Source organism: Lissotriton helveticus, chromosome 9, assembly GCF_964261635.1.
Source record: "Lissotriton helveticus chromosome 9, aLisHel1.1, whole genome shotgun sequence".
Lineage (NCBI taxonomy): Eukaryota > Metazoa > Chordata > Amphibia > Caudata > Salamandridae > Lissotriton > Lissotriton helveticus.
In genome coordinates this window covers 784,823,304-784,837,793 of record NC_136070.1, presented here as the reverse complement: position 1 = coordinate 784,837,793, position 14,490 = coordinate 784,823,304, and the positions used below count along the sequence as shown (strand labels likewise).

Sequence of the window (14,490 nt, the reverse complement as noted above, 5' to 3'; positions counted from 1 at the left end):
CTATACGGCGGCGGTCTCCAAGTGCCGCAGGAGTTTCATGGAGGTTAAGAAACAATTGAGAGCCAGGGAACTGCCATACTCAATGCTATTCCCAGCGAGACTGCATGTGGTAGCAGATGGGAAAACATGTTTTTTCGATACACCTGAAGAGGCACACGACTGGATCGAGGGAAGGCGTCGGGTGGGAGGACCCAAACGGTCGGAGAGAAGCCAGCGACGTCACGGGATGGCTGGGGACCCCGGGGACCATGGCCAGGAGCGAGAGGAAGAACACCTGAACTAGTGTGAAACCGAGGGGTGAGACAGAGAGAACATTGGACTCTGCTACTGGGTGATGTGCAGGGCGCACAGACGGACTTAACTTGCACAAAGAGATGAACCATATTCTATGTAAAAGCGGTCTTTGGGGTGGGGAAGGACTGTGACCGTCCTTAAACCTCTCACCTCCCACAAGCAAGTACTGTTTCGGGGGTTTGGGACTGAGCACTCTGCAAAGTTGGGGAGGCAGGTAGTTTTGAGTCCGTCTGGCAGGGAGGGGGGTTATGGGACTGTTTCTATGTTTTTTTTGTTATTGGTTTTTGTTTTCAGCTGCAATTTCAGGATTGTAGCATTCCCACACATTGGCCGACAGATGCAGTGCGTAGATAACTCCGTAACTGCTCCCAGGCATTTCACCAGACATGGCAATACAAACCCCAGCTGATCCAGACTCAGAGTCGTACCCCAAGACCCAAGTGACCCCCTGTCCTTGCTCACGTGGAACGTGCATGGCCTGGGGGACAAAATAAAGAGATGCCTGGTTCTACAATGTCTGAAACGGTGCGCCCTGACGGTAGCCCTGCTGAAAGAAACGCACCTCACTGGTACCGCATGTAAGGCGATGGACAGATGGGGGTTTTAAATGATAGTACACTCAGAGTTCTCTTCTGATTCCAGAGGAGTTGGCATCCGGGTGAAAAACCAATCCCCATTAATAGTGCATAAAACAAAAACAGATGATCAAAGCAGATTTGCAGCCATATTGGGTCAGTGGGAGGGACGGTCTGTCAATATAGTATCTGTATACATTCTTCCCGCACTACATGCGATAGCACTCCCAGCCCGTAGCGAATTCTTACCCGGAAGGGAAACTCTTGATAGGAGGGGACTTCAATGCGACCTTAGATGGTAATCTGGACAGATACCCTGTAAGGGGGCACGTGCCTGGCGTGTCTCGCCTTCAGAGTTTTCTGGAGGCGCCTGGGCTTACTGACGTGTGGAGGCAGCACCACCCCACGGCACTACACTTTCCACTCGGGGGTATAGAACAGCCTATCTAGAATAGACTACTTCCTGGCCTTAGCGGATAGTCTTAGGAACATTGATGGTATAGAAATCAGACCTAGGGGCATCTCCGACCACTCCCCGATACTATTAACATTCATATCACCACAAGACTCTGAGTCGTATTTACCCCCTTTACCCTGGCTATTTACAGGTCCCAAAGATCAAAAAAGCGATCGTTACGGCGACAAAACACTACTTCAAAGAAAATGAAATTTCAGTCAGCTCGCCAACTACCTTGTGGGAAGCCTATAAAGCTGTCATTAGAGAGCAGGCCATAGTTTCTATTGCAGGGCACAAGTGGGAGAAGCAGCAGGAATTACATGATATTGAGCTAAAGTTGCATGAGGCTGAGACACACCATTCTACTAACCCCAAACCAGCTACATCTCAGACGCTGAGCATTAGGCAACAACAGTATAGAGAATATCTTAGAGAGGCAACCAAGTCACGGCTCACGGCCACTAAACATAAAATATACGAAACCGGTGACAAGGCAGGAAAGCTTCTGGCATGGTTTGACAAGAGGGAGCAGAGTAATACGGGGATAGCACAGATCCAGACGGGGGAAGGACAGACGACGACGGATCCACAGACTATAGTACACACACTAGCACAGCATTTTCGAAAAGTATATACATCATCCTCCACAATGACAATGGAGGATGCATTGACTTACATTAAAGATATAGCGATGCCTAGGCTCACCCCGGAGGCGGCCCTCGCGCTTGAGGCGGACCTCACGGTGGAAGAACTACAAGTGGTGATCCGGTCGTTGAAATCTGGCAAAGCGGTAGGACCTAACGGTATGCCTATTGAGCTATATAAAAAAACGGCGGGGACTATTGCCCCATACCTACTACACATATACTCCGACAGCCTGGAGGTAGGTGAACTACTGCTTGATCAACGATTGGCTACCATAGTAGCGATACCTAAACCGGGAAAGCCTGCTGCAGAATGTACCTCGTATCGCCCGATATCGCCGATCAATGCGGAGGCCAAAATCCTCGCGAAATTATTGGCGTTTAGACTAACACCGCATCTTACGACCCTGATACACCCGGATCAGTCCGGGTGTATGCCAGGCAGAAATACAGCACTGAACCGGAGACGCCTACATGGGGTGATGGCCCGAATTCAATTTCTTCAAGAGCACGAATGGCGTTCGATATGGTTGAGTGGCCCTTCCTATTCGCAGTGCTTCATCACTTGGGCTTTGGCCCCAAATTCTGCGCCTCCGTCTCCGGTATACTAAACCAGTAGCACACGTAAGGGCCAAAGGGCACATTTCCGATGATTTTCCACTTGCGAGGGGAACACGTCAAGGCTGACCCTTGTCACCACTGCTCTTTGCCCTGGTGCTGGAGCCGCTGGCAGCGTGGATTAGATGGGAACCAATGATACGGGGTCTCAGGTTTACAGATGGGTGGGAAGACCGCATCTCCCTATACGTGGATGAGGTCTTGTTATATTTGGCCTACCCCCAGGCGCTCCATCCTGATTCTCCTCAATATCTGCGAGCTTTTCGGAAGGGCATCGGGGTACACCATAAACTGGTCCAAATCTATCTTATACGTCCTACACGGCCCCCCACCGCCGCTCCCTGTTGACTGCTCGCTCCAGGTCGCGGACAACACATTTAAATATTTAGGTATATACATAACAGCCAACCCAGATCACTTCTTCTCAAGAAATCTGATGCCCCCGTTGGAGCGTCTAAGGAGAGATGCAACACACTGGGAATCGTTACCGCTGATGCTGTTGGGAAAAGCAGCACTTTTTAAAATTATGGCGCTTCCCCGATTTCTGTATGTGCTGGAAAACACGCCGTTCCCCGTACCTCCAAGTTACTTCAAAAAGATAGCAGCCCAAGTAGCCAACCTGTTATGGGGTAACAAACCGGCACGTATAGCGCAGAATAAGTTGACTCGTGGATGGTACAATGGTGGGATAGCACTCACAAATATACAATTGTATTACTGGGCGGAGCAATTAAAAGTAATCAACCAGTGGATACATGCCCCACAGGTAGACCCCGCATACAGAGCGGACAGGTTTTTATTGGGAACCGGAAATATGCTCTCTGCACTTTACAATAAGGGGCATACCCCTGCGTTACTAGGGCCCACAAAACGCACTGTCACCATTTGGCTTGCGGCGCAGGCAAAAATGGGCTGGCAAGGGGTTCTAACCCAACTTACTCCTCTTTGGGACACTAAGCGGTTGGGACGACTCAGGAATAGCAAGGACTTTGAGCAGTGGATGCCATAGGCATCTCCACGGTGGGAGACATGTGGTCTAAGGGGGAAGTAGTTACATTTGAGCATCTTCAGCAACAATATGAACTGGCACCCTCTGAAATCTTTCTCTACATGCAGATAAAACACGCACTGACCACGGCCATACCACACGGTACCGAGGTACCTGAGGCTTCCCCCTTGGAGGACAGGCTACTGACGGACTGCATGCAAAAGCGGGCTACATCATTCACTTACCGGAAGTTAGTTATTTAACCTTCCGGACCCCACAGCACCCCTCAGGGATAAATGGACCGGTGACTTAGGCGACCTCAATGACACAGAGTGGCAGGAGGCACTGGCCTCGCCGCGGGAGGTGGGCATACCCTCACGACTCAGGCTAGTACAGCTTAAAATCCTACATCGCACCTATTACACTAGACATACCATATGTTAGATGGGAAAAACACTGCATCCATATTGCCTCAGCAGTTGTGGGTAGGAAGGTACCTTTTACCATACTATATGGCACTGTCCAAAATTCGCTGACAACTGGAAGAAAATAATGAGAACAATATCGCAGACTGAAGGGGTGTCGTTGGTACCGGAACCCAAGAGGAGCCTGTTAAATATATGGGAGTCGAAGAACCTTACTCATCCGGCGCAGAACTGGGCCACGTTGGGGATAATGGTTGCTAAACGCAATATCGTGCAAAAATGGGTGGCGGCGGAGGTGCAGTCTCTGGCCGTCTGGTGCAAGGACATGGACACGGCTATAGTGGCTGAGAGTACAGTGTTTATATGTCGTGGCTGCCCCCGGAAATGGAGTAAGGTGTGGGGAGCGTGTTTGTGAACCGCCGTCGGAACGGAATGAGGACAGTTCGGAGGAGGAACATTAAAGATAGTAACATGGCCTATATGAGGGGATTGATTGTAGACTCTGAAGATCTAGATGACACTGCGTACATATTTTTTGTATTAATGATATGGGAATGTGTAATGATGTGTTGCAATATGATTGTATTTCAACTGAAGATTTTCGGCTACGCTGAAAATGAAAATATTAAAAAAGAATTTATAAAAAAAATAAAAATAAACAATAATGCCTTTACATCCACCAGGATATAATCAATGAGACTGCTGCCTAGTATAAGGATAAAATGTATGCATTCCCTCCCTGTCGGACAAAGTCCTGCCATTCCCTGCTGGTAATCCCGGATCCCTTGTTAAAGCATTGATTTGTAGTGACAGGGCAGACCATTTCTTGATAGGCAGAATATCCAAATGAAGAATAGACCAAAAGAACAAGTTACTTACCTTCAGTAATGCTTTTTCTTGTGGATACAATATCTGCCTGTGGATTCCTCAACTTTTGAATTACCCCATGCACAGCATTCCACAGAAACTTTTCTCCATAACTCTCCCACATCGACGAAGACGTCACAATGGAACTGTTCCATTAGCTACTCAAATTGACGTCATCTGAGCCATAAGAAGACCTCGTTGGCATGCTGACGTCAGTCTCACCCATTTTTTCCATGCCTTCAAGATAAACGGATGAACTGACATTTTCACAAGTATACATAGTAAACAAAACAAATTAAAGCTGGAAATTCTAAAATATAGACATTTCCTAGAGACAAGCATCATATTATTCCAATTATTCCAACAATAAAATACATACATTTCATGTCAATAATTTTTTGGTATAAACAGGCGGGCAACGGGGAGGCGGGTGACTCAGTGAGGAATCCACAGTCAGGTACTGTATCCACCAGAAAAGTGTTACAGAAGGTAAGTAACTTGTTCTTCTGATGGATACATCGACCTGTGGATTCCTCATATTTTGAATTGAATCCCCAAGCAGTCCCACTCCTGACTGAGGGTGCCAGTCTGCCTATACCACAAAATCTTGTAGCAGAGCGAGCAAAATGGCCGTCCCTCCTCACCTTCGAGTCTAAGCAATAATGCTTTGCAAAAGTGTGGAGGGAGACCCAAGTTGCAGTCTTACTGATGTCTACAAAAGGGACACCTCTAGCTACAGCCGAAAAAGAAGACTTGGCTCTTGTGGAATGAGCTTGAATACCTTCAGGAGATTCCTTCTTGGCCAAGGCGTAGCAGATCTTGATGCAGATGGTGATCCACCTGGACAGCGTTCTTTTGTGGACAGCCTTGCCCTTCATGTTGCTCATATAACCAATAAAGAGTTGGCCGTCCAACCTGAAGTCTTTAGTCCTGTCCATGTAGAAGCTGACCGCCTTCTTAGGGTCAAGGCGGTGAAGTCTCTCCTCCTCCTTAGAAGGGGGAGGATAGAAAGTGGTTTAAGTGACAGATTGCCCTAGGTGGAAAGGAGTGACCACCTTAGGCAGGAAAGTAGTTCAGGTCCTAAGAACCATCTTATTCACATGAAATTAGATAAATGGAGGTTTGGAGCCAAGAGCCTGCAGCTCACTCAACCTCCTAGCGGAGTCAGTGCAATCAGAAATATTGTCTTAATTGCTACGAACCTCAAGGGACAACTATGCAATGGTCCAAAGGTAGAAAGTGAGAACTAAATTAAAATCCCACTGAAGCATGATAAAGGGATTGGTAGGAAATCTACTGGTGAGACCCTTAACGAATTTCATAACAATGAGAGATTTAAATAAAGAGGGTTGATCTAGTAAACCGAGAAAAGGAGATAAGTGGCCTACAACAGTAGCCACAGCACAACCCTATTGAGCCAGGGAAAGAGAGAAACTCAGAATATCAGATAAATGGGCCTGCAAAGGATCAATTGATCTTGCTCCACACCACTTAACAAATTTGGCCCACCTACCAGAATAGACAGTTTTGGTGGAGCGTCTCCAGGCCGATAAAATAACATTCACCACATCCAGCGGAAGAGTTAAAGAGCCCAGTTCAATCTCCAGGCATGAAGGTGCAGGCTCTTGAGGTGGGGTGAAAAACCTGCCCCTGTGAAAGGTCTGCCCTGAAAGGGAGACAGAGCGGAGGGTGCAATGAGAGGCAAAGGAGGTCTGTGTACCACACACTTCTTCTCAATCCGGGGTGATCAATAGGACTTGGGCCCGGTCTTGGCGAATCTTCCTCAGAACCAGAGGAATCAAGGGTATGGGAAGAAACACGTAAAGCAGCTCTGAGCCCCAATCTGATGGAAAAGCGTCTCAGAACGCTCCCCGCATCGGATACTGGAGAATGCAGAACGACAGGCAGTGCGCGTTCTCGTGAGTGGCCAATAGGTCCAACCGAGGAAACCCCCACATTCTGAAAATGTGATGGGCCACCTCCGGATGGATGCCATTAGTGGTCGGCAGAGTACTGCCGACTGACACTGTCCGCAAGCACATTCAGCACTCCAGCCAGATGATTCGCAATCACGCAAATCCAATGGTCTCGAGCCCAGGACCAGAGTTGCAGAGCCTCTCTGCAGAAGCAATATGACCCCACTCCTCCCTGTTTGTTGATGTACCACATTCCGGTAGTGTTCTCCATCAGGACGTGACTCAACTGACCACGAAGGGAGGGAAGAAAGGCCTTGAGAGCCAAACTTATCGCCCGCAATTACAGAAGATTGAAGTGAAACAATCTTTTCTCTGGAGACCAAAGGCCTTTGACCTCCAGATCCCCCAGATGAGCTTCCCACCCTAGAGTGGAGGCATCCTTTATCACTGCGGCCACCCCAGAAGGAGGTTGAAACGGCTTCCCTTAAGACAGGTTGCCCGAAACACCCCACCATAACAGCCCCACTGCAGCGTCTCCTTAGATTCTGACCACCTCCTTGAGATCCCCGTTGTGTTGAAACCACTGCCTGCAGAGGCAGCACTGACGGACCCTCATGTGCCAATGTGCATGGTTGACCAACAGTATGCAGGAAGAAAACAGACCAAGCAGGCACATTAACTTCAGGACTGGAACCACAGTTCCATTGTGAAAAAATGGGATTCATAGCCTGGATGTCTTAAATCCTTTGCTAAGGCGGGAAGGCACAACTCAAAGTACTGCCCATATGAACAGGTTGCGTTGAGAGGGCACCAGGTGAGATTTGGGTACATTAATCAAAAAACCCAAGTTGACCGACAGAGGCGTTACCACCAGCAAATGATGCAGCACCATCTCTAGCGACTTTGCTTTAAGCAGCAAGTCGTCCAGGTAGGGAAAAACAGGAAACCCCAACCATCTGAGATGTGCTGCTACCACTGCCATCACCTTTGTAAAGACCTGAGGTGCTGAAGTAAGACTGAATGGAAGGACCGCAAACTGGTAGTGTTGGGACCCCACGGTAAAATGGATCTCTCTTCCAATGGCTAGCCTCCATTTATGGAGCTAGCCAATGGAAAGAGAGGGCGGGACAAAGCCACACAGTGTAAGTCATTAGATTTCGCCTGCGCGAAACGCTGCTTGCGCAGCTTTCGACAGGCGAAACCTAAAAAGAGAATTGCAGTACCTGAGAAAGGGTGTAGTGGAAGGACAAGTAATGCAGCCATAGTTCAGGGCAGAGACAAATACAAGAAGAGGAAGGAAAGCCTACGTAAGAGGACAAATAAAAATGAAGCAAATGGAAAGATCAACAAAGCCAACCAATGGTAAGCAGCCTCCAGGCTCACTATAAGGTACCACAAGGTCTCACAAGTGACAACATATGTGCAGTCTCAGACGCGAGCAAAAAAGAGCTCCTAACCACAACATCAAAGTTTGGTCTTGAGTCATCGACATTGTAGAAACTCCTCTGTGACAAACCGGATAGCAGGAAAAATATCTAATGATGGCTCAGGTGTGTGGTGATGGAAAAGCACTGCTCTCAAACTGTGAAGGCCTAAAATTAAAAGGTTTTTTGTGTTAATTAAGCATGAAGTACTTTTATGGCCAACCACTACATGGCATAAGTACGAAAAATATGAACCCATCAGAATTCATTCTTAAGAACTAACACGATTCACATAGCAACCTCAGCAACTGTTTGAAATTACATAATCCATACCCAGGGGATAAAGGTAAGAATCAATATACTATTATTTTTGTGTCATTCAATCAAACATGTGAATTGCTGAGAACATTTTAGGCCATCTTAGCATTTGTTTTGCTGTGTTGGATGAATTGAGACCAATTCATAATGGGCACCTGTCGCTTTCAAACCAAAACCGCTACTATAATGTGGACACGGACATTTGTGGTGTGATACATTGTAAGGGAAATGGTTTAATGAAAACAAAATCTAAACTACATTCTATCTGAGCCACAAGGGGTCAATGTATTCTAAAGGTGGCATCAAGGCATTTGCAATTATTCAGAAAAGCTCTTCCTAAAATGCATTAAATCTAGCACCAATTGACAGTGCCAAACTCACACCTTCAATACCCCAAAAATCCTACAGGTCACTTACTTTTCAGGTTTTGCTCTAAACAAAAACATGTGTTTGATTTTCCTTCCCTTTCTTACCTGGTCTGGGCTGTGGGAACGATGGGCTCCGGACGCCGTTTGGCTTGTGGAGCATCGTCATCAGCGAGGGAAAAGTCAACATTGCGAGCACCCAACACTGAAATAGCTTGCCCCTCCTGGGGTGTTATAGATGGTAATCGCCTCTTGATCAACACAGGTTCTGCTTTCACCACCTTCTCCTCCTTTGGCTCTTCCTTTGCTTGTTTGGATTGTTCAACACCTAATAAGGAGACAAATGCAGTATGCAACGTATGTAAGGAATGTAGTTTAATTTCACATTTAATTCCTCTTTAGGGCACTTAAATAACGGGCATTTTAAACACTAAAACGCATACACCAACCCAAAACATTATCCATCTACAATTAACACCACTCCAACGTCCAGATTCATCCATTGCAATTCCAGGTCACAATCACTTTTTATATGAAATACAACCACATACTTTGAGATATTTCAAAATCGTCCTAAAAACATTAAGTTAGTGGAACAATGTGACTTTGTGGATACACCCTTTTATTGTTAATTTTGTAAGCAGAAGGAGCACGTTGCAATGAGCAACACACAGTATCAGACCTCTTCAATCAAGGTGTGAACTTTTGAAACGGCTCTAGGAAATAAAGCGACACTTATACTTTTTTGCTCATCTTTGCCTTTACCCATGTCCCACAAATTATGATAAGCTGCTTCGATGTAAAATATTCTGTAAAATTCTATTTTTGTTTTTACAGTGGTAATTTCAAGGACTTCAGCTACCACGAAACGGTTTGGACGTAATTGAAGACAGCCTAATTAAGGCATATACCTAAGAAAAGCACTGTGCCGCTCTGCTCAGTGATGCAAACATTTGAGCTCATGTATTTGAAACACTGATAGTATACCAACAAAAAAAAACTGGATATGTAAAGCCTGTAACAATGAACATTTTTGCTGTTCCATCCTGCAATTCACATCTTACTATTCCAATTCTCTTTTTATCCTCAGTTTGACATGTTTACAAGTGCCAGTTTCCTAATAAACTGTGGTACGTTAATGTGGGTATCAGTAGATGTTATTGTACTGTGTCTTGCACTCAGCCTGCAATGCCTTCCTCAATCTCGCTCGCCGAAAGATTCCTTCTCTAATAGTACCACCCATTCACTTCTTTCTCAATGTTGCATCTCCCTGGTCAGCTGCTGTTAGCTGTCCTGCTGATGGGAGTTAAGGAATAAATGCACTTGACAACAGTCTTACAGTCCGAGGTGTAATTTCTTCACAGGCAACAATACTTTAAGCTGTCTGGGAGACAGCTGCCATCATCACCAACCCTATCTTCTTTCCTGTTAGATCTGAGCCCAGGGTGTACTCGACTTTCTCAAGTGCAGTGTTCTCCCTCAATTTAACTCAGCTGTCATATGCTGCCACACCCTTTCTTGGCTGCACCTCTAGTGAGATCACTACTAACAAGTTTGAACCTGTGGCTACCCAGACTGATTGTGATAGACTTCCTTTAGGGGGTGGGAAGACGCGGGTATTGTCAATGGCCCAATGTGCAGCTCTTTCCCACCCACAAATGCTCTTGACATTAGTTGGAACACCAGTCTCAACACTGGGAGATCGACCTTCTTTGGACTGACTACATCAAGCACTTTGGTGTGATTTGTCTGCATGGAACTGGGTAGACAATCGATTAATTTTATCTTAATGGATTTTTAAAAAAATGTGTGCGGGCCACCACATGTTCTTCGTGTAGAGCTATAGGTGGTCTGATCACTTTGATCTTGCTTAACGTTAATGCAAAACTAGAGACGTTATAGAAAGGTTTGTCTTACATGCTGTACATCTCAATAGTGTTGTCATAAGTTAGTAAATTGTTATTGATTAATCTCCATAAAGCTAATCATCGTGGCAAAAATCTTGATCATTTGAAAACCCTGTGCTTTTTAGGTCGAGCCTAGGCAGCGCGCATGTGCTGTCTGCAAGACCTGCTGTGATCAATACTACTACTCTATTCTCCGCCTGCTGCTTACCATAGGCTCAGTGCAGCGTTGGTCTTCTTTCCTGCCTCCTTATTGGTTCCTGCAGCCGGTACCTCACTTCTGTTTAAGGGTGAGGAGCACCGGCCAATTACAGTTTCCATGTGCAGCCATTCTTTATGTGCTGTTTAAAAGATCTCTTTTTATAAATGTTGCTTTCTGCTATTCACTACTTGCTTAGTTTGGCTTTTCCCTTCTGCTTTGCGTTATAAGCCCCACTACATCCACCTCATACTACAGAACCGATCCTAAATTATTATTTTTTTCTACTCTCCTTTCGCTGCTTCAGGTACTCAGCGCTTTGTTTCACTATTTTTTTTCTTAAAAGCGGAGCGCGGCGCCCGCTTCAGGGACACCAGGCTTGCGCAACACCCTCTTTGGGGACACCGGGCTTTACGTTTCTGCTTTTCTTTTTTTAAATTTTTAAGCTGAGCGCTGCGCCCGCTTCAGGGACACCAGGCTTGATGTTTCTTTTTTTTTTGTTTTTTTCTTTTATTTAAAGCTGAGCGCTGCACCTGCTTCAGGGACACCGAGCTTTATTTCAGCTTTTTTTCAATCTCTCTCTGATGTGGCTCTTAATAGTAAACATTGTTTTCCTTGAACCACAGTTTAACAGTAGGTCCAAGAGGCCTTTTTTAGTACGATAGAGTGCTCAATAAACAACTCACGTTCTAAGGTTTTCTTAAAAATCTGTAGTTTCTTTCAACTGATCCGTCCACATTCCGTCTTCCTTTCTTCTCCCCAATATGTCCAATCCCACCTCAACTTGATCTACACATAACCTCTACTCCCCAACTCCTGTCTCCGCTCCATCACCTTTTCGGTCACCCTCTTTCTTCCTTCACTTCTACACATTCTTCTCTACTTATCATCCAGCTTTTTGCTGTTTTATATAGCGCAAACTCGACCTAAAGTTATTGGTGCACTTTACACCTTACCCACTTCTTTCCTCTCTAATGTACTTTCACCACCTCTATCTTCGTGTCTCCCTATTTCCCTATTACCGTCCTCACGCCTTCCTCTGACTAGACACCTTTTCTATAATTTCCTGCTTTTCTCTACCCATCCTTTCATCTCCTGTACCCGGCTCTTCGATTTACTTTCCTCCTGCTCTAACCCGTTCCCTTCTCATGATCTCCACCAGGTCTGTTCACTCTCCCAACTTTCTTTTAAACTTTTTCCTGTCTCGCTTACTTACTCTACTGATGAGGGAAGATACCCCGAAACCCGGGCCATGTCCCGGTTCTAGAGATCGGGGGAACAACAAGTATCTACTACTTGCACCTACATAGGTGAACCACTTACGAACTTTCAGTAATTCTTCGAACTTCAGGCACTGCACATACCAGAGTGCTTAGGGGCGACTCGGAGGAGGGGCTAGCGGTGTGCGGTCCATTGCTGTTTTTTCTACATAAGGGCTCCCTTGAGCCTCCCAAGCTGACGACCTTCTGGACGACGCACCTGCGTGCTGGGCAACGAGGCCCGTGACGGTTACGAGGCGGCCTTCTCTTCCACCCCTATTGACTTTCTCTACTGATGAGGGAAGATATCCCGAAACCCGGGCCATGTCCCGGGTCTAGAGATCGGGGGAACAACTCAGGAGGGGCTAGCGGTGTGCGGTCCATTGCTGTTTTTTCTAGTTAGCATCCCGCCTCCTCCACTGCTCTCCCCTTTCCCTCCATTAGCCCCCCCCCACACTACCCAAGACCCTCCCTCCTTTCCCCTGCAGTCACCTTTGTAGAAAGTTCCCATTTTTTCATCTTGCCCTTTCATCACGACTAACCACAGCCGCCCTCTTCATATCCATCCCTCGTTAAAGCTCACTACCCTTCTCTTGCCCTCCAGTCAGCCTACTTCCCTCCTTTACTCCTCTCAACTCGCTCTTCTCCACTCCTCTCATGTCCTGGCTCAACCTGCTCTCTCTTTCTCCGCTCCAGCACTACTCACCCCCAATCACAGCTGCTCCCCACCCTCTTCCTCAAGTGAAATTCCATCTCATTCATCTCGCACTCCGTCCTCATCTCTTCTTTCTGAGTAGACCCCCTCTCTTCTACACCTTTTTTCTCTCGTCCCTCCTCTGTTTTGCCTTCTCCCTTCCATAATCATTTCACCCTCCCCCACCTTCCTATCGTGCATTTACGGTCTTCACCCCTATTCATTTGGTCTTCTCCGTCTGTCATCTACACCACTCCCTTGCTTGGCACTCCATCCCTTTCCGCTGCACTCTGCCTCTCAACTTCCCCCTTCGCTTCTCTCTCCCTTGTGTCTCCTCATGTCCACCCCCTCTTTGCTCTCATGCCTCTCGTATTCAGCGCTCCATACCTCTTCCCTCATGTACCCACCTCATTGTCCATTTTCTTTTCTCATTTTTCAACAAGCTTTCCTACCTCTTCCGCCCTTCCTTTTACATCTCTCCACCATCTGTCCTTCTTCAACTCTTTCTCCACCACTTCTACTCCTTTTAGGTCACCCCTTCACTTCCCTGCTGCTTGTCTTTTGCTAACCACCTCTCACCTGATCATTTCCTCTCCCCTCAAATCTTGCTTGCCCTCTTACGCCTCCACTGTAACTCTTCCCAAGCTTCATTCCCTCTTCTCCCACTCATCGCTCTTTTGTACACTTCTCTACTCCTTCTACCTTCAGTGTTGTCTCCCATCCTCCTCCTCTTTTCCCCGTTCTCCATTCCTTTGCTCATTTTTCTGTTTTAACCCCTCTCCTCAGCCAACTCTTTCCTCTACTCTTACATTCTCGGCTCACTTGTTATACAATTCTTTCACCTTTGCTTCTCCACCAACCCTCTCTCACTGACACTTTAGCTTTTTGCATTTCCTACCTAGCAACTCTGCCTCCCCCCACTGTACTTTCTGTACCTCTTGCACCACTTTACCTCCTTTCCCCTTCTAAGTCGCCACCCAGCTCTTCCTCGCTTTTTAGGTCTCGCCTATTGATGCAGCGCCATGCGCTGCGCACGTAAGCAAGACTTATTGTTGCCGGGTAGTTTAGTGAAGTGGGACAGGAGAGGTGCACAAGCTTATAAACACATTGGAGACAATGGCTGTGACCGCGCGCTTTTGGAGACATAGGCTGTGAATGCGCGCGTCTCTTCTCGCGCTCCCCCGCGCTTTCACTTTCGCGAGCGAGGGTGCCTGGACAGCCCATGTGCACGCTCACAGCTTCTTGCTTATTAAGTGACCTAGTCCATGCTGTGATTTAGCTGTATTTGGAGCTGTGAGCCCTGGAGTCTGGGGTTCTGAGAAGAGCCCCGTGAGAGCCGCAAGAGAGATGAGAGTGGTGAGCCCGGCCCCCGAAGGACACCAATGGCAGCACTACTGCCGCCTCAGAGCAACGGGCGGAAGGGTTGTTAGCACTATGCCCTCTGCTCTCGTCGGAGCTGCTACCGAGGCCCGAGGAGACACTCTTGAGCACGGAGCGAGGTGAGGAAGGTGGGGAACTGGGCACCTGCAGTGTTTCCATTTGC

The 14,490-nt window shown here is 47.0% G+C and overlaps 1 protein-coding gene across 3 annotated transcripts in view; it reads right to left on the bottom strand.

Annotated features, from left to right (window-relative positions):
• SYMPK (symplekin scaffold protein) overlaps window positions 1-14,490 on the bottom strand; it is a 1,116,254-nt gene that overhangs the window by 722,992 nt on the left and 378,772 nt on the right. For all 3 annotated transcript variants that reach the window (XM_078660908.1, XM_078660909.1, XM_078660907.1), the window contains one exon: window positions 9,000-9,219. In XM_078660908.1, coding sequence (XP_078517034.1) covers window positions 9,000-9,219 — 220 coding nt within the window. The remainder of the gene's footprint in view (window positions 1-8,999; window positions 9,220-14,490) is intronic.